Raw genomic sequence first — 18,507 nt, 5'->3', positions numbered from 1 at the left:
CTACGTTCCCTTTGAAAATTTGTGTAAAGTCTGCAGGCAAAAAAGTTCCCAAGAGACTTCACACTGGCTGAAAATGACCCCCAGCTGTTTAGAAAAGAAGAACCAGATTTAGGCCTTCCTGATGTGAGGGGAAGGGATGTGGCTAATAAGAGTTACCATGCAGGGTTTGTGTTGGTTATTTTAAAAAAAAAAAAAAAAAGCTTTGTCAGTCATGTGGAGAAGTAAAAGGGAGATGATTCTCTGTTGCTGGTTGCCTGGTGGCTCTTCACGGGTTTGTTTACGGCCTTCTCTGGCCCGCTCTGCATAAAGTTAGTTACTGCCTGCTATCCTCACTGGATTCGGCTTGTTTTGTACAGCAGCCGGCAGACTAATGAGTGCCCTGGCTATGCACGAGAGGGCTCCTCGTTTATTTACGTCCTTAATAAATTGAATCTTAGATGGGAGAAGCAGCTATAGTGTTCAATACTTCTAACCCTCATCAGACACTGGAGTCACCTATTCTATGAAAGGAAGCAGAGTAAGCTGCAAAAATCTGCAATGATTTTTTTTTCCCCTTTCATCTTTTCAAATTAACTTAGTCTAAATGGCCATGGGAATTCATCCAATCAAGTTGTTGGACTGAGTGGCATAACCCCCCCCCCCCCCCATATCTCGACTTTCTGTATGGAGCCCTGTTTCCCCCCTCCCCCCCTCAGGATCCAGAGACCAGCCCCGGGGAGGTAGCGAGGCAGAGCCCATGGGTGGGGGGCTCATTCCTCTGCCAGGTTCCAGATGCAAATCAAGACAGGGCATGCAGCACACTGCTCCCAAGCACCTGCGTACTTCAAAATGAACACACTTAAGTAGATAACTCTTCAAACAAAATCCCTTCTTGCAGTGATGTGGAGGAGGGATCAAGGTTCAATGCCTGCCAGCGCCATAGATGACGTTTAGTCCTCGTCAGTGGTCAGTGGAAATGTATGACCAGCCCCGCCACCACCAGCAGCTTCTCCTGAACGCTGGATTCTGCTGGGAAACGTCCCAAGGATCCCCACAGACTGATGATTCTTCAGTTGTCACGTGAACTGCACCGTTTCACTGGGCTTATTGGGGTTGACGCTCTTATACGGTATGACGTACCATGCCTACGCGTCTGACCTGACGGTATGTGTGAAAAGCAGCAGAGCAGCTGCACTGGCAGCGGAGGTGCCCTGTTAGGTGCATCGTGGGCCGCGCCAATGTGAACGCCACGCTTTATTTCCCCATGCCTCACTGCCATGCCTCCGCCCTGTACTGGAGGAGAGGGGTGTATTAGTCAGTCTGTGCAGTGACGGTCCTCAACCAGGCCCCCCCCCCCCCCTGCACCAGAAATCCTCCTGGAACCCTGTGATCAGGGAACCCTAAATATGCGCCGCTAGCTGTCACCGTGGCACAATGACCAGGACTCCCTTCCAGCCAGGGGCCGAGTCAGAAATCTAACCTAAGTCTCTCTCCGCATGGCATCCAACGGCACTACAGCAAACACCGCTCCCCACCCCTGCACCCCGCACCCCCTCTCCCTTCTGTGCTGCTTTTATTGCCTTTTTTTGTGATCTGGTCCCCTAGTTTCTGGAAACAGAGAGAGAGAGAGATCAATGCCAAATATCAGAGAGAAATGTCGGGTTCACCACCAGCCCCTGAATTAAATGTTACCTGTTCACCCGAAAGTAAAAAGGCTTCCTAACCATATCCAGGCAAACAGGATGTTTCAGGGCAGGCAGCTGAGGGTTTTATTGTTCCGACCAATAATTATCTATCAAGTAAAATTCAATTTCCGGGAAACGGATGTACTGGAGCAGCTGCCAATCACAGACATGGTCGGTCTTGGCTCAGCACTGTCTTAAACCAGCACCAAAACATAAGAGGAAAGTGAGGTACAACTGGGGCCTGGGGTCAGATGGCATACCTGTCTATCACCAGGGCCCCTGGGGCTTTTTGATGCAGGCTGATTTTCAAAAAAAAAAGTTATTAGTTGAAATCTTAAGTTATTGTTGAGCAGACCCTGAGTGCCCAATAATAACCTACCAAGGACTGTTATATCACACTGTTTTGGAAAAGGGGCGCTTGATATTTAATTTTCTAGGTACTGTAAATTCCATTCACTCAGAGGTTGCTGGATGAAAAGAACATGAATGTTACTTTTAATTTCAGCAGACATGCGACGAGGGACCTGCCTTATAGAGAATCGGATTAATAAAAATAGATTGAGGCCTTATTTTGCTAAATAAGCAGAAACAAAGTGTACGATTTATAAATAATTTGTAGTGGGTAAACACTGCATAAACCATAAGGTATTCGGCTAAACTTTGATTTCTGAAGTATTGTCCTCTTTTTAAGTAAGGAGTATAAGGCTGAAGTCTTTTTCCTTAACATTTTACTCCAGCCCTCGTCTGCTGGCCACCATGACCATGATCTTCCCTTGACAAGACAGATAAATGCAACCCCATCCAGTTTCTAATTATTATAGCTTTTTTTTTGTACAGAAAAAGACATTTCATAATGATGTTAAATTTAAAAGTGACTGTAGCCAGCTACTGTACAAAAAAAAAAAAAAGGATAATTAAGGGATTAATTCTGCCACTTTAGCATGACTAATTAGACTATTGAAGTGTCTGCTACTAGAACAATCAATAAAAATGTTCATACTTAAGTAAAAATATTCAAATGAATGCTGGGGCCCATCCACATTTCCAGTTTGCTGGGGGGGCTCCCCAGAGAGGGAGGGAGGATACTGCAGTGAACCCTGAATTGGAAGGAGCTGTGGTGGGGGTGGTGGTGACAGGTGTATATGTGTCCTACGCAGTGCACGTCCCTCTCCAAGGCTGGCTAGATTTTCCAAGGCATGTCTGGGGTGGAGGATGGCAAAAGAGGGAGAAATGAGGTAAAATAACCCCCCTCCCCAAACAATTCTGATCGTAAGGACTGCCCCAGCCTAAGAATGGGAGTGTAAATTTGGCAGTGTTCAGCTGAGGATAAAACCTCTCCCCCACCCAAGACACAACGTCTAACTCACTTAGAGGTCCATAATCAGAAGCATTTAGCTGGGCTGGCTAAGTTAAGGGGTGTCCTGGGGCCATGAGCGGGAAGAGCTGAGTTATGCGGATATGTTATCTTGCTACAAATTCAGAGTTAGCCAGATACCTTAACCCTCTTAAGTCTGGTCGGCCCACACACCCGTCCTAAAGTTAGCCGGCTCTGTCCAATAGTGTGGCTGCAGTATTGAGTGTACTTAGCCGGATGAGTTTATCCAGCTGCCTTTGCTGTCTGGACAGTGGCTGAATACGGACCTCTGTCTCCTCTTGTAAGGAGAAAGCATTTCTTAGCCATAAAACGCTGCCGCAGTAAACAGATTGGGGGAATCCATTTGCAGAGCAAGAAGGAGGGGGAAGGTCATCAAACCTTTTCCCGTGTTTGATCTGAATATTTTTTATAAAACCCTAAAACTATTACATGTGAGAAGCCAGCTTGTTACTAGAGCTACCAATAATTTCAACCGAAAGCCTGGCTATCAGCCCTTATTTCCCACAGCTATCTCTAGATTTATCTGTCTTATCACTGTCTCTGGCCGTAGGAGAGAGTGCACACAACTTGGGATTTTAGTGCATTCCTGGCGGCACACTTCTAATTTCTGGGCTGACTGAAATATTTGATAGGGGACTGGACGAAAAGAAGTGAGAAAATAATATTATGCACATATCTAAAGAGACAGCAAGTAGGGAGACATGTCCTTACAGTCATACAGATAGCAAGCGGCAGGACGTTTTACCTGGCACTAGGCTGACTGGATGGACCATTTTGGTCTTCATCTGCCATCATTCTCTATTCACAGATCTAGAGGTTAATAAATAAAATATATCTACTACAGTGAGACAGTTTTATTTGACTAACAATGTAGCTTTCCAGAGCTAACACTAATAAATGTATTTAGTCTAAATAAAAGGTATCACCTTATATATTTTTTGTTTTTATTTAACTTTTTTTTTTTGTGTGCATGCAAGTGGATTAACACGACAGACATTTGCTATGTTAATTTCTAGGAAAATGACTTGTACTATCACCTGTTAGTTGTGTTCTGGTGTCCCAGCTCATACGGATCTTGTCTCATACCGTCGTATCTAAAACAGCATTTTAAATGTTTCATACATCAGCAAAATATGAAAGGTAGCCGGTCTTTACCAGCCCAGATTATTTTCGATTTGTATATAACTCTGAGGATGTAGTAGCCTCGGAAAGGTTTAGAAACGTTTCATTCCGAATTGGGGGGGCGCCACAGGGTTGATCATTGTCAGGGGCTCTGGCAGGCATCAGGTGCACTGCAGCCGGAGATTTTTGTGTGTGTGTGTGTGACCAATATTTTATTTATTTATTTATCATGTTTTGTATACCATCATTCAGTTTTGCCATCAGAACGGTTTACAGAATCATGGGACAGTTGTATAAACATCATCACAGCATCTTATCATGTAGTGTAAGTAGATTAAATATAAAGTTATCAATTGTGAGGCTCATTATATACAGTAAAGATCTTACATACAGCAAGGATATTGCATATATACTGATGTTACATATAGGCTTGGGTTATAAGTGAGGGATAGGGGAAGGTGTATAGGCTGGTTGAGATATACATTTGGATCTGTAGCAGGGGCGGGGGGTGGTTATTAACAAATACACAGCTTGTAATGAGAAAAAAAGGAATTAGAAAAAGAAAAAGAAAAAAAAAAAAAGGGACTTATGAATAAGACCCAGGCAGGAAGGCATGAAACCGAGAAAGAGGGCAGAGCTGATGTAAGGGGGATGCTGCTCTGTGCCTTAAACATTCTGCCACACAGGGGGAGTATGTGGCTGGTTTATATATTTATATAATTTTTAAAATCTCTTTGTAGTCTATTATCTCTGCAACACAAGTCAGGCGAAATTCCTGTCTCCTAGAGCATAAAGGACTCCTAGGAAGTTGTCTCGTTCATCCCCCCCCCCCGGCATCGGAATAGGGAGGACAGAAATCTCTGCCCGATTATGGGGGGAGGGCTAAAGCGAATGAAGTTGGACGCGCGGTGCCTTTGGAGGGAGGGAGCTTGCCCCCCCCCCGGGACCTGTGGCAGCGCCAGCAGGTTTCCCCCGTCAGCCCGACCTGCCCAGGGACGGCACTGAGCTGCAGTTGCCTCTCTCTGCCTCTGAGACTTTCTCATCCAAACCTCGATCACGTAGGATTGCGTAGAGAGAGAGAGAGAGGGAGGCAGCGAGGAGGAGATGCAAGGCTCGGAAGCCCCGGCGGCCCGGCCCCGCAGCACCGCAAGACCCGGGCAGCGCTTTCGCCTTCGCCCCTCGGCTTAAGGGGCGGGCTTGGGGAGGTGGCCGATGCCCGCCCGCAGCCCGGAAGCTGCCCCGGAGGGCCGGCGTGGCTGCTGCATCTGAGTTGGTGGCAGGAGGGACCTGGACTGCAAAAAAAAAAATAGACAATCTCGGGTTTTTTGGTTTTTTTGGAGGTGCGATGCGTGATCTGAGGGGCCGGGGAGCGGGCGGGCCCGCCGGTCCCTCGGCCTGACCATGCTGCTGCTGCTGCGCCAGCCCAGCGCGGGAGGAGAAGAGCCCCTGGCGGGAGAGCGCGCGAGAGAGCCGCACGTGCGAGGGGGGGAGGGAAGGGGGCCGCGGCGGGCGGAGGATCGCGGCTCTGAACTAACCTCGCCCGGGCATGGAGCCCCCCTGCTGAGCTTCCCGCCGGCGCCTGGATTAAGGAACCCCCCCCCCAGCCTGCCCATGGGGCTCTTCTGGAACGGGTGACTTTCTGTCGGAGTGCGTGTGGCTCGTCCTCCTCCCCCCACCTCGCCCGCCTGTCCTCGACTTGGGGTCAGGGACTCCTCTTGAATTTGGGCTGGTGCAGGACTGGAGGTGGGGTCGGGAGCCCCCCCTCGCTCGCCCACCCCCCGCCAGGTGCATCTCAGGGGGGCGATCAGGGGGATCTCGTTACCTGCCCTCCCCCGACCGAGGAAGTTTGACTCCGGATTTGGATATTTTGACTCGCGGTCCGTCCCCCAGCGCTTTCACGCTGGCCCCGGCTCGGTAGGCGAGGAGGTGGGGGCGAGATGGCCGCGGCCATCGCCAGCTCGCTGATCCGGCAGAAGCGGCAGGCCCGGGAGTCCAACAGCGACCGGGTTGTCCACGTCCAAGCGGCGCACCAGCCCCAGCAAGGACGGGCGCTCCTGTGCGAGAGGCATGTGCTGGGCGTCTTCAGCAAAGTGCGCTTCTGCAGCGGCAGGAAGAGGCCGGTGAGGCGGAGACCAGGTCAGTGGCACGGGCGAAACACACGTGGAGGGCACACAGACACAATGATCTCACACACACACACGTGGAGGGCACACAGACACACTGATCACACACACAAGTGGGGGGCACACAGACACACTGATCTCACACACACACACACGTGGAGGGCACACAGACACACTGATCACACACACACAGGTGGGGGGCACACAGACACACTGATCTCACACACACGTGGAGGGCACACAGACACACCTAGCACACACACACACACAGAGGTGGAGGGCACACAGACACACCTATCACACACACACACAGGTGGAGGGCACATAGACACACTTATCACACACACACAGATACAGGTGTGCTGTGCATAGACACACAGGTGGAATATACACAAACACACAGGTGAAGCATATTTAGGCACACTTATCACTCTCACACACACACAGACACGGGCTGGAATATACAAAGGCACACCTATCATATAGGTGGAATATACTCAGACATTCACAAGTAAACTGTATTACCCACAGGTGTGCAACTGTCATACACACCTGGAAAATATATTACAGACACAGGCATTGCGCATGTGAAGAATACACAGACACATATAGATATATACAAGTGTGTTTTGTGTGTGTGTATATGTGTGTGTGTGTATATATATATATATATATATATATAATATGCACACATATAGATGTATATGACATGATGCAATATAAACAGGTACACTTCATAACCCACACATTTTATATACATATATACACGCGGGATACACATATATTAACACAGGTGTGTGTTTATGTGTATGTATATGATAGGTTTGTGTGTGTGTGTATTGCAATCTGTGTAAGCACTTGTGTGTGATTTATCTATATTATAATATTAGAGGCCCTCCAGCGTGTGTGCTGTGTGGTGTGTGTGTGTGTGTGTATGAGCAAATCGCAGACATCAAGGAAAGGGGAAGAAAATGAGTGGCAGCAGGGCTGTTGGGGGTTCCCCAGGCCCCGGGCAGCAGTAGGACCCGTGGGATTTCTCTGGCCGCACCAATGCCATAGAGCAGCCTAGGTGTGAAGGGAGTGGGGCAGGAAAGTGAGAGGAGCAGAGAGCAGTGAGTGACGGAACTGGCCCTCGGAAAGGATGGTGGGGGGGGGGGGGGGGGTGTGCTGGGCCCGATGAGGTGGGAAGGGAGAAAAAAGACGAGAACAAGTTGGGGTGGAGGGGAGAGGCCCGAGTGAGTGGAGAGATTGGAGGGGAGAAGGAAGACGAGTGCTAAGGGAGAGGGGGAGGGAGTGCAGATACCACCTCCCACCCTCCCCCCTGCACACCTCTCACATACACCCACACACATATAACCCACAACCAGCCCCAGTCCCATCACCATCCACCCCCAACACATTCCCCGAGACCGGACCACTCCCCCAGCCCCATACACTGTCACCCTTCCACATACACACCAACCCAACACACCACCACTGCCAACAACCCCAACACACACCACCATTACCAACCCCTCCTGCACACATGCATCTCGCAGGCACTGCCACCATAACTTGTCCCTGTTCTTCCCATAGGGTGAGGAGATAGGGATAAAGTTGAGAGTGCAAGGGGAAAAAGTGCCTCCAGCCCTAAATGTAAACAGTTGCCCTCTTCCCCCATACAAACCACTCCTATATCTCTCTGCACTTACCCCACTACAGCCTTAATCTGTGAGTGTATGTGTGTATAGATATGTTAGTGTGTATATGTATATGATAGGTGCACTTGTATATATTACATCTGTATGTGTATACGATAGGTGTGTGTATACTGTATCCATCATGTATGCTCACATACAGGGACCTATGTATCCATACATTCACAGGCACACGTCCAGTAGAATATAAGCATTCATTTCCCATTATACCGTACTTTTATTCCAAAACACTTTGCAAATATGCTGCCCAGTTGTTATAGTGGGACTGGCTTAGTAATCTGAGCTCCAGCGACAGTGATGACCCATTTTCACACATTTAATATTTGCCTGGGTATTGTGTAAAATGCATGAGGCTGCTTTCTAGCCCCTGCCCTACGGGCTTGCCTGCATTGTTCTCTGCTGATCATCAAGTTGTACTTGTCCCAATTTCATACCTACGCAACGGTCTGTATTCCTCCAGTGAAATGGTATGCAATAAACAGCAAGGTTAGTTGGCAGTTCGGTGCAATGCATTGCACAGTATTTTGGGACATATTGCATTAAACTGTTTTTAAAAAGAAATAATACTCCGAGAGAGAGCGGCGGTGTTAAATAACGCAGGACTACTGCATCCCTGCCCCTAAATAGCAGTCACCGGGGCATCGCCGCTGCATGAGGCATTTGCGGCATGAAATCCGTAAAAAGGACGAGCTGGGAGGCTCAAAGCGGTGAGCTCCGGCAGCCTGCGCTGTTGCAGGAAGCCACTTGGTGTCTTTTTTGCGCGAAAGGCCAACGTGTCCCTAAAGCGATACGGTGGGCGCGTTCTTCCCGATGAAGGGTCTGCAGTTTCGGATTCTGTAGGGTACAAATGCGAGCCTCCTCACGCCGCTGCTTTCCGATGATTGCCTCTTTGCTGCGCCCCTACTGGGAGCTCTTGTAACGAGATTGACTTCGGTAGTCTGTTTACAGGGGGACGGGAAGGAGAGTAGACGAGCAGACGGACAGAGAGACATTCACTTCGGGAGCTGCTCAGGAATATGTTGAATTGAAACCTTTTTCTTATTTACAGCTTCAGTATTTAAAAAAACAAACATATGGCCACATGTACTTTACCATTTTCCCCTTACACACAAAATGGTAAAACCCTTTAAACGTCTGACTCCCATTATGTGCTAGCGAGAAAATGACTTTTCCTGATTCTATGGCCATGGAAAAACAAACAAACCCCGATCTTTGTTGAATGAGGCCCATGGGTTCACCCGAGCCAGTTCTTTATGTCGGTGAATGAGGAACCGCACTGGGCTTGAAAGCCGGCGGTATAATCAGTCACCCCCCAGCCTGCGCTCTGTCAGGTCGGCGCTCAACCAGACAAGCAACAGCTGCATTACTGCCCTGCAGCCCCCGAGGAATGCGCCGATCGCTTCGGCGGTGCTGCTGCAGGATGTGCATTTCAGAAAGCCGCTCTTCTGTTTGGGTTTTTTTTTTATACCCGCAGTTCACGTCCTAAACTGATAGCGCAACCGCGGAAGCAGAAGTTGTTGCGGCCGGGCGGGGGATCGCAAGTAGAGCTGGTGCTACCGGGAGTCCCTTCTCTTTTTCGCTAGAGACAGCCTGTAACTGGTGAGAGAGACCCGACTTGCAGTGATTTGTGCCGGAAAAAAAAATATATGGATGGGCCGTGAGCCCTTCTGGTGCCGCAAGGACGGAGGGAAAAAGAGCAGTTTAACATTACTGCGCCCACATCGCGGGGCAGCGGGGGCCCGTGTTCGGTGAACGGTGACAAATAACGCGTGAGCCGGGGGGATGGCGAGAAAGGGCCGGCTCGTGCTAGTGGCTCGTGCTAGTCCACAGGTGGCGGCGGCGCCGCTTCATTCATCCCGGGCGCACGAGGGAGCCGTTCAGGAAGGGCGCGTGCCAAGGAGGCTGCCGCGTGCGCTCCCAGCCCGAGGGGGTTCCTGCTTCTTCCAGGCGGAGAGCGGGTGGCAGGGGAGCTGCTGCCTTTCCTTTATTATTTTAAAATAAACTATTTGGCGTGACTTTGTAGCGGGGCTTAATTTGCGGGGGAAGGCCCCGGAGCACAGCTCCGCCTCTTCTTTTCAGAGTTAAGAAGCAGAGCAGCGGGGGAGGGGGGGGTGTCCCGCCCCCGGCCCCCCTCCCCTGTAGGCAGCTTGCAAGAAAGAGGAGGAGAGGGGGGGTTAGCCTGGGGCAGACAGAGCAGAGAACAGCCCCTTCCCTCCTGCTCTACAGGGGCGATACTGAAGCAGACCCTGCAGAGCAAAGAACAACCAGGTTGGACGTCTGAGCAGCAGTGCCACTGGTCAAGGGTTCAGCCCTGGCCTCCGTGGTTAGCGCTACAGCTCACACGTTTTGTGTTTATTACCTAAGGCTTCATTTCGAGCAGAACAAGCCAGAATTGCCTTCTGGTACTCAAGGAGGCAGAGTAGAGCAGGGATGTAAATCAGTTTCCCGCGCCCTGGGTCGGCTCTGCCCCTCCCAGTGCCTTGGAGCTACTTATCCCAAGACTGGAATAGCCACATGGCCTTGGATTTTGTCCAGTTTCTGGCATGAGGAGGAATGGCCAAAGTCAGCCCCGTTGCTGTGTTTAGGAGAGAGTTCATGTCTAGCCCAAGTCGCTCCCCTTCACTCAGGTCGCACCCAGCTTTGGCCCTGCTCTCCTCACTCTGCCTCTCCTCCCCACCCTGTTCCCTCCGTGCCTCCCCACCACTTCCCAATCCACAATTTCACTTTCTGTTTTGTGCCATCAGGGGCATGTCAGCCCAAATGATTCAAATAATTAGAGAAATATAAACAAACAGCATTAAACATGCAAGCCAAAAATGTAGTTTCTGCTAAAATCTAAAAACACTAAAGAAATATAGCTTGCTAACAGACTATAATGTCTTTATTTTTTTTCATAGAAAAGAAACTTCCGTGGCTTTTAACTTCAGCCTCCCATTAGGGAGAAGCTGGTAGTATGCTATCACACCTTAGCGAATATCTGGGGGAACATTCACCTCTGCGTTAAATACTGGATTTGGATTGCATTGCCTTTCCTGTGCACCTTACTTAAAATTTCTCTTGTGAAGACTGCAGCTGGGTTCCAGATAGTCCTTTGCACCAGATATGCCTTGTGAATAAGGTGCCGTTTTTAACGGGTGCCACGTGTCAAATTCTTTGGCACCTTTTAATGGACAGTGCCCCCTTCATCTGTTGATTCTAAGTGAGAGCATTGATCGGGGTTCAGAGTTAAGCCACTTCATTTTTTTCCCACTTGCATTATTCATAAATCACAGGGATGTTTGACAAAAACGGGGGTCGGGGGGGGGGGGAGGTGTTTTCAACTGCTGAGAAATCACGGGCAGTGGCAGAACAAAAGCATCTGTAAAGTAATAAGATGCAGCAAAAAATTGTGCTGTCTGCAGTTACCTAGCGAACGTATGTGTCAGGAAGCTGTAACTTTTTTTTTTTTTTCCCTGATTGCTGCTCCTTGTGTCGCTTGCTTGTATTTCTGGAAGTGGGGAGCGGTGCATAAAATGCTTGCACGACAGAAAGCTTCGGGGGAGGATTCATGAGTGGGCGAGACGGCGGCGTGGAAACTGAGGCCAGACAGGTGTTTAGCGTGGCGGCGTGATTCACGTGGCAGCCCCCTTAATCCTGCTTAAACACCTTGTGCACCAGCAAGCCAAACACTGCAAACCAGCAAAAGGCTGCGTTGGGGGGGCGGAAAGATTAGAAAATGAATTGTGCAGTGACCCAAAAACATCCGTAATTATCTTTCCTCGCAGTGTCGATACAGGCTCAGACACGTGGCTGTATGCAGTGAGGACGATGCAGCCGGTGCAGATGTGCGCATACCCGCTTAGCTAGCTGGGTTCAGGAACAGAAACGCAGCCAGGCCCTGAAAAACGCTTGATGGGGGTCTGGGAGAGAGGGGCGGCTGGTTAGAAGGACACTATATATATATATATATATATAAATCTATAGCATCTCCACTTCCAAAGAATCAAGTTTAACATATTTATTGTGTAGCTCATTGCTTGCCCAGACACACTGTATATGTTTAGGGGGAACAGTAAAGACATAACTAGTATCGCATTTCCAAATCACTGTGTATCCTACTCATTTTTGGAGTTGCAGATGATCAGAGATGGAAGCGATAGCTTTATCGGGTGTGGCACTGTCTTGCCTTGTGGATCGGTTGGAAGGGGACAGTGCATTATTTTGATGCCTGTAAGCTGACGAGCCCCACGGATACCCTGTAAGCAGTGCCCGGAAGTCTTTTTTTGCTAATGCCCGTACTTTTCCATCCCACACGGTGCAAACCCCTGGCTGCGTCCAGTCGCCAAGGCATCTCCAGCCTCACGTGCAGTGGTTGGCCTGGTTTGACCTCACTCATACTTGATTAGAATTTCACCTAATCAGCCTATGGCAGCACCTAATAACAATAACAAATTATGCCCTTATTCCTGAAATTGTGCCCAAGAAGGAACTTTTCCTGATGGCACTTGATACAAGGCTTGCTTTCAGGTGCTTTACTCCCAAAAATTGTCTGTCATATTAGAGAATAATAGCCACGTTAAATCACATGGTTCCCTCTCCAAAGAGCTTACCTTTAATAGCAGGCAGTTAAGTGACTGGATCGCATATTTATTGTGTGGTGGGGATTGGAACTCGAGTCCCATTTGATATCTCCATGGGATGATGGCTATGCTCGGCTGCAAACCCGGTAAATAAGCTCCCCAGGTATGCAGGAGTGGAAATCCTCTGAGCGCCCTTTCCCCCCCCCCGGGGGATCTCCTCCTTTACTTGTTTGTGCTTTCAAAACAGCCCAGCTGGAAGGGAGAAGCTGGCGTTAATGGATCTTTTCTTCAGCTGGGCCCAAACATCTAACAGGAGCCGGCATCCATGCCGTGTGCTCTGCTGGGTGAATGTTATGTACGTCTTGCACTTTCTTATTTATAATAATGATCGATGAACTCCTTCCTCTCAGCCCTGTCCGAAAGGGGAACGTTTCCTTCCCTTCTGTCACCGAGCCCCATTTCTGAAGGGTGAAATCGTTTTGGGCAAAAGGAACCGGAACGGAGCCTGAGGATTGGAAGGCAGAGCCGGACGTCCTAAGAGAGATTCCACGGCAGCTCCGGGGTAAGGAGGTGAAAGCTGCCGTCGCTGGCCCTTGGCCTCTCTTCAGGTAGCCGTGGAGAGGGGGCTTCCCTGGGTTTACCATTACCTGGCCCCCTCCTCCCCCCCCCCCCCACCTCCTTTGGGCTGTGAGGGGGCACAAGGCCGAGGCTGCAGCCCTGCATTGGTCAACGCTGACTCTCTCAACTCTCCTGGTCCGCTTAGGCCGGCCCCATCCCTGTTTCTTTCTCTGTTCCAGCTGAACGCCCATGCTTGCTATTCCTTTTTCCTCTCTTCTGGCCAGCATAGGTCTCCACTATTGGCGGTGCTGCTGCTTCTTGGTCCCTGTACCTAATGCTGGGGGGGGGGGTTTGCAGAAATTCCTCACAACCGCGCAAAGCAGAATTCTCCCCGAGTATCCTGAGGCGGGGGTCCGTGAGTACCACGTCAGCAAGACACAAAGCCAAGAGAGCCCCAGGCAGTGGCAGAACTGTTACTGATACACGCGGGAGGGGGGGCCCTGGTTGCAAAGGGTGGACTCCTCCCCCCCCCCCCCCCGTGAGGGGGAAACAGCAGTGGCAGCCGGGGTACTCGGGGAGAGAAACTGCACCGGGACCCACCACAGCAGTGGTACCAGGACCCCATGGCATGCTCGGAAGTTTCTGGCCTGTCAGATGCAACCCGTCCTGGTGGTGCTGCGGCTCTGAATTCAGGTTTTAGGTTTTTGACCCTCATGTACGGCGATATCCGTTCTCACCCTTGCGCTCCCGTCTCCCTGCTGATTCTTCTGCACGCTGAGGTCTCAGCACATCCACTCACTGTATTGGAGAGCTTTGGCAAGCGGCTGAATGGCTTCCGAGAAGCACTGAGCAGCAGCCTTTACATTGGGGAGGGGCATTCAGTCCATTTTCTGAATCACTGCTGAGCAGGGATCCTCCTAGCCCAGACTGAAGCTCGAGATCCCCCAGAATCTCTTTCTCGTTTTCTGACACTACCCTACAGAAATGTGCCTTCCACATGTCATATATATATTTTTTTTTTTGCACTGCATGTGCTCCTCTGACACACAGCTGTTGCAGCTGTGATTCCAGATGTAGCCCTGGGGGGCTCCTTTTTCCTGTCGCTTGTTCCCGTGTTCAGAGTCGCTCTCTCTCTCCCAGATGGTGTGCCACAGGTATCCTTTCTGCAGAGAGAGACATTCATTTCCCTTCGGCAAAGTCGTCAAACTGGATTTTCAAGGTTTGGAATTCAGAGATTTCCATTAGTGATTGCTTGTTCGTTGTCTGCTGTTTGCTTTCCAGCATTTTATTGCCTGGTATTTCAATCTGTATGAAAGCTCGGGGAAAAAAAAAATAATGGGTGCAATCGAGACTTCATTTCCAGCAATCTAAAAGCATAGAGATGAAAGAAGAAAAAAAAACCTGAAATCTTTCGCAAAGCCCTGGGATTCCGGGACTGCGTTACCCCCTAGATATTCAAGGATACCCGATGGCTAAGGGGGTTGGGCCCAGTGACACAGGGGCCTCTAGGTATCAGGTCTTTTCCCCCTAGAAACACAAAATAGGAGAAAACATTTAGGGGTTGATTTTCAAAGCGTCGCTGTGCACAAGCAACACAGATTTTAGAAAGCTGTGGTTTACATGCATGAGCAAAAAAAAAAAAAAAGCGAAGGAGGCGGGGGAATGGGCGTTTGGCGGCGGGGAAAGCTCTTCTGTGCTGTGACTCCTTATTTTAAAGAGGCCACCACGCGTGGCGGCTCGTTAGCCCAAGTAACTTTACTGCCGCTCCCGATGAGGAGCAGGTCTGCAGAAATCGCGTTTTAGGGCTCACACGATAGGGTGGTCAGGGTCAGCGGGGGGGGGGGGGGGGCGGCTGCAGGATGAAGAACCAGAGGGGTCTGGATGACGTTGAGATTGACCGGGCAAACTGGGGGGGACTAACTGGGAAAACCGGGAATGTCCCTCGCGCGAGCGTGTTCTCAAAATCCGCCGACGCACGAGCGTTAAAGCCGGCAGAGTCCTATGGAAGATATGGAAGTACGTTTGCTCGAGTAACCTCTGAAAATTAGGAGCGTACTTACACGTGATAGGCGTATTTTAAATCATGCGCGTGCTTGATCTTAAATTCCAGCGTATCTCTGCTCGCGTGCCGATATGCGCATGAATGAGCCTGTAAGTGCATAAGGCCCCTATGGTCTTTCTTCCCTATATCAGGTAGGGTTGAAGCTGGATTACTTCACAATCGGGCCGATACAGTAAAAGTCGCGGGAGAGTGGGCGAACGCCCACTCTCCCGGCGTGTGCACAGGCCACTCTCCTGTGCGTGCGATTCTGTATTCAAATGAGGGCCCGCGCTAAAAAGAGGCGCTAGGGACACCAGTGCGTCCCTAGCGCCTCTTTTTGGACAGGAGCGGCGGCTGTCAGCGGGTTTGACAGCTGACGCTCAATTTTGCTGGCGTCGGTTCTCAAATCCGCTGACAGCCATGGGTTCGGAAACCGGACGCCGGCAAAATTGAGCGTCCGGTTTTCAAGCCGCGGGCCGATTTCACATTTTTTTTTTTTTTAACTTTTTATAACTTTCGGGATCTCCGACTTAATATCACCATGATATCACCATGATATTAAGTCGGAGGGTGCACAGAAAAGCAGTTTTTACTGCTTTTCTGTGCACTTCCCCAGTGCCCGGAGAAATTAACGCCAACCTTTGGATAGGCGCTAATTTCTAAAAGTAAAATGTGCGGCTTGGCTGCACATTTTACTTTCTGTATCGCACAGGAATACCTAATAGGGCCATCAGCATGCATTTGCATCTTGCGGGCGCTATTAGGTTCGGGGGGGGGGGGTTGGACGCGCATTTTCAACGCGCTATTACCCCTTACTGAATAAGGCGTAAAGCTAGAGCGTCGAAAACGCCGGAGCGCACTGTACTATATCGGCCTGTGTGACAGGTAGAAATAAGGTGAGACCTTTTTATCTGGTTTTAACAATACAGCTGTGACTCGTTTCTTCAGGTGAGTACAAAATGAGTTAATCCAACCTACAGTTGATTTGTATACGCAGACATCATCGCCTTAAGCTCACTTGGCACTCTCCTGATGAAGGGAGTATAACTTTCCAAAGCTAGTTGCAAACATTTTAGGTTTAGTCTCTTAAAACAGGCAGCGGCTGCAGCTTGTTTTTTTTTTTTTTTTTTTTTTCGTGTGACTCCGTTCGGGAAGGCCCGGTAGTCGTGGCCCTTTGGAAGCCACTGGCGTGGCCTGCGCAGAATGGGTGGTGGAGGCGGTGCCAGGGGCCAGGGGGGCCTCCATCACTCTTAAATCATCGTTGGCATGAATGTTCACCCTTTCGGAGGTCACGGCACAGATGCCCTTAACAAGACCAGGTCTTCAGGCGAATGGAGGATCTTGCCTTCTAGTTCTGCCAACCCCGGCGCCTTTCATGAGCCACCGATTTCACCAAAATTAATAATGATGACGAACGGCTGGCATTTCAGACTGCGCGCTAAGCGAATAAAGTGTGAGCCTGTAATATCAGGGGGGGGGGTGGGGAGCAGGCAAATCGGGCCGGAGGGAAAGTGAGAACCATTTACCTGCGGGTGCATCACGCTCTGATCGCAGAGACAGCTTTAATCTTTCCATTGCAGGGTTGTTTTTTTTTTTTTCTCTCTCACCGTCTCTCAGACTCGGGGCCTGCCTGAAGCGATGTCCCTGCGAGTTCAAGCCGAAGCTTTCCCTTTCCTTCATCCTTTCAAGGCCGGACTCTTCCTGCTGCCCTCGGTTTTCTTTGGCAAATTAGAAACAGTTTACGGCCCGATCTGACTGTTGATTTTTGAGCAAAAAGGCAGCGAGAGCTGCCAAGAAATCACAAGCCGCAGGATCTTGTGATGAGCAGAGGCAAAAGTAAGAGAGAGAGAGAGAGAGAGAGCCTTTATGAAATGTGGACGTTCCGCGGTGAAATGCTAATTGTCCGTGGCGGTGTTTTGGAAATGCTGAAGTAGAATAGATGGTATAGAAATGTGCTTGGATGGCTTGCTGTGTTTGCAATAAAGCCCAGAGCAAATCATTCCTGGATGCAGAGGATTTTATTCAACACGGCTTTTTTCCCATATTCCATTGGCACAGAACACGTCCTTTTTTTTTTTTTTTTTAAGAAGGCCCGTGGAGCAGTGGTTCTGACCGGTCAGCTTTACAGGATATCCATGATGAACGTGCACGAGAGATATCTGAGGACAGAGGAAGTGCGTGCCAGGATGCCCCGTGCATGTTCACGGTGGGTTATCCTGAAAGCTGGACTGGGCTGAGAGAGGCTGTGACAAGAGTCCTGGTTCCAGCCTTAGTTTTTGCTTTGTATTTTTGCTCGGTTTACCCCATCCCAGCCCTCCCCTGTGCTAGGTAGGACTTCTGGGTCTGATTCACCGCAGTCTTTTTCCCTTGCACGGAGTGAGAGACGTGCCTTTATGAATTAGACCCTCAGTGGCACAGAGTTGTGGCCACATTCGGACTCCACGCGTCTCTGGCCTCATTAAGTGATTCACTGCTTTGATTCTGATGACTGCCTGGCTCCGGGCCGTAGGAACAGACGGAGTCAATCCTGATTGTTCCATTTCCACAAAAGCATTCTGGGGAATTCCTCAATATGAAAAGCTTTTAAGATGTGGATTTGTAAACCCAGGACCAACTCTCATCTGCTCCTTCTGACCTGGAGCCAGTTGAGTCTGAGCTTTCTTTCTGGGCTAAAGTGAGAGTTGGGGGGTGGGATTAAAGGAAGACAAGGGGGCAAGATAAACCCAGAAGTGAATGCTGATTAGCTGAGAGGGGAAGGAAGTGGGCAGGGCTTAACCTGGAAGAGAACACCGATTGGCTGAGCCGACCTTTCAAAATAAGTTAAGACGAAAACCCTGGCAAACTCTGGTCCTCGAGTGCCACAGACAGGCCTGGGTCTCAGGATATCCACAGTGACATGAATTCCCATCCATTTGATCCACAGAGCTGATAAATCTGCTTAATGTGACTGTCCTGAAAACCAGATCTGTGGGTGTGGCACTTGAAGACAGGAGTTCGCAATCCCTGGCTTAGTTGTTCCAACATAATTGCCAGAAAGGGAGCCTGGCTTCCCTAACATCTGGATTCGTGGGGAGCTCGCCCGAGAGTGGGTTTTACTTTCATTTAAAAGACCCCAGCAGTTCCACCAGTGCAGGGTTTCTATTACTGCTGCTGCTACTACTACTATTATATAATGCTACTAAATATATGCAGAGCTGTATGTAGAGGAGAGGATCCCTTCTCTGTGGAGCTTAAAATGTGGTCAAAGCACACTCAGGAACATCATCGTTATAGAAACTGGTTAAAAACTACAAGGCTGCTTCAAAAGATAGGTTTCTCATTCCCTATAGATCCACCTGCCGGTCAGCCTGAGCTGGAAATCCATTAAT

The 18,507-nt window shown here is 49.7% G+C and overlaps 1 protein-coding gene across 1 annotated transcript in view; it reads left to right on the top strand.

Annotated features, from left to right (window-relative positions):
* Window positions 1-5,987: 5,987 nt before the first annotated feature.
* LOC115099201 (fibroblast growth factor 12-like) overlaps window positions 5,988-18,507 on the top strand; it is a 157,431-nt gene continuing 144,911 nt past the window's right edge. Inside the window, 3 exon segments of the mRNA XM_029616632.1 lie at window positions 5,988-6,170; window positions 6,172-6,211; window positions 6,214-6,297. Coding sequence (XP_029472492.1) covers window positions 6,099-6,170; window positions 6,172-6,211; window positions 6,214-6,297 — 196 coding nt within the window. The 5' untranslated portion in view covers window positions 5,988-6,098.

This window comes from Rhinatrema bivittatum, chromosome 9, assembly GCF_901001135.1.
Source record: "Rhinatrema bivittatum chromosome 9, aRhiBiv1.1, whole genome shotgun sequence".
NCBI lineage: Eukaryota > Metazoa > Chordata > Amphibia > Gymnophiona > Rhinatrematidae > Rhinatrema > Rhinatrema bivittatum.
The sequence above is the reverse complement of the archived record's forward strand: the minus strand, read 5'-3'. Positions and strand labels throughout refer to the sequence as shown.